The 1,781-nt window shown below is 33.7% G+C and overlaps 1 protein-coding gene across 6 annotated transcripts in view; it reads right to left on the bottom strand.

Moving 5' to 3' along the window:
- Positions 1 to 717: 717 nt before the first annotated feature.
- ERBB2IP (erbb2 interacting protein) overlaps positions 718 to 1,781 on the bottom strand; it is a 67,027-nt gene continuing 65,963 nt past the window's right edge. For 5 of the 6 annotated variants that reach the window (XM_010005372.1, XM_010005371.1, XM_010005373.1 and 2 more), the window contains one exon: positions 718 to 1,421. In XM_010005372.1, coding sequence (XP_010003674.1) covers positions 1,314 to 1,421 — 108 coding nt within the window. In that variant the 3' untranslated portion in view covers positions 718 to 1,313. The remainder of the gene's footprint in view (positions 1,422 to 1,781) is intronic. The other variant, XM_010005375.1, reaches the window with a different exon arrangement.

Raw genomic sequence — 1,781 nt, 5'->3', positions numbered from 1 at the left:
TAATTGAATATTTTATACAGTAATAAGGAACGAAGGCAGCCTGTGGTAAATCACTATTACATTAATAAAGTTAGAAACCCTTTAATGACTCTGAAGTGTCTAGTTCACATTTAATGTTACCTGTAGAACAGCCCTTTAAGAAACAAGTGGTGGGTTGTAAATACACCCTCCCTTTGCTCTCCATCTCACCACAGCAATTCTCCATCACTGTTCAAAGTTTCACAGACTTACTTTGGTTACCTAGCTTCATGCGTATTGGTTTCCTTTTTGATTAACAAGACAAGGCAAAGGCCAAACAAAATCAAGATGCCTTTCGTACTGCTTTCTGCATAATTTGTGTGTGTTTTAATATATATTACAGGCAACAACCTTAAAAACTGGCCATTTCAGTTTCATTTTTTAAATCTGTAAGGTTAAAAGAGAGTACTCTTTATAAAGATAAAAGTATCACCAATTTCACAAAATTGGGAATTTCAATGGCAGAGAAAAACCTCTGGGCACATTTCCACAGTACAGCTGAAAAAACTATGTATGTAAGAAAATCCAACTAAACATGAATCACATGTGTCAAAGAATATTCAATTACTACACTAAGAACGAATCCTGTAGAGTATCACAAATTTGTAGCTACAATCTTCCTAAAAAACACCATAATCTTTTATTGCGTTTTCTATTGGTAGACGTACTCTCCAGAACTAAACACTTTTTCGTCCTCCCTGATCCCAGATTAAGATAGCAAATTGTTGTTTCACATTTGACCTTTATTCTGTCCAACCAGCACCGCCTTCCATCTACCCGTTCATCTATACAATGTGCACATAGCAAAACCAACATTTCATATCCCCATTTATATCTATAGAAGTGGTTTCAGCATAACACATTAATATCTGGTGAATAAAAATAAAGGCAATAAACAGCTACAGGACAGACAGCCCTGCCATCTGTCCATTGGCTACATCCAAGGCTTTGCAAAGCCTTGCACAAGGTTTAGTAATGTGTATGAATTATCCAAAAATAAACCTACCATCTGTACAAAAAAACAACACAGGTTTGTTCTTGGAGGAGTGATCCTTAGATTGCTATAATGCTTAAAAACCAGTTTATTCACCATATGCATTTCCAAAATTATTTCCTGTACTTTTTATACAGTGGTTTGTTTTTTTTTTCCCCTTTGACCACAAGTTCAGTATTTCCTGTACAAATTTTGATCGTAATTCTTTTCAAGTTCCTTTCATGTATAAAAATAGGCAAAATATTGTTTCCCATAAGTCCTTCAATGAATCCTGCTGGCTTTTCCCTCCAATCCACAGTATTTATGAAGAAACTTCTCGCACAATGATGAGTTCCACCGCATTCTGGAAAGTCTTTAGCAGAGACACTGCTTGTCCATGATCAATATTGATGAAGCTATATCCATTAGCCTAAAAAGAAATATTTAAAAAAGCAAATTAAAGTTTAATGCCATGTTAAAGAACAATGTCCATATTTCATGCTATTCTATTTAAGCTTTATGGTTTAATATAATCAAATTCTATATTGATGCAGATAGTGAAACACTGTAGATTTGCAGAGTACTTTGTAGAGCTGAAAATGTACCTGTATTCTACAAGAAGCTGAACTACTGTGTAAGCCTTGGAGGAATTTTGCCCCAAAGGTATTGCAAATAACCAAAAGAGAAAACTGAACATTAAAACAATTAACTTCAGATATCTAATTCATTAGCCTTAAGAGAGTCACACTAAAAAAAAAAAAAAAAAAAAAAAAAAAAAAAAAAAAAAAAA

The sequence above is a fragment of the Chaetura pelagica genome, unplaced genomic scaffold, assembly GCF_000747805.2.
Source record: "Chaetura pelagica isolate M959 unplaced genomic scaffold, ChaPel_1.0 scaffold37, whole genome shotgun sequence".
NCBI classification, from domain to species: Eukaryota; Metazoa; Chordata; class Aves; order Apodiformes; family Apodidae; genus Chaetura; species Chaetura pelagica.
The sequence above is the reverse complement of the archived record's forward strand: the minus strand, read 5'-3'. Positions and strand labels throughout refer to the sequence as shown.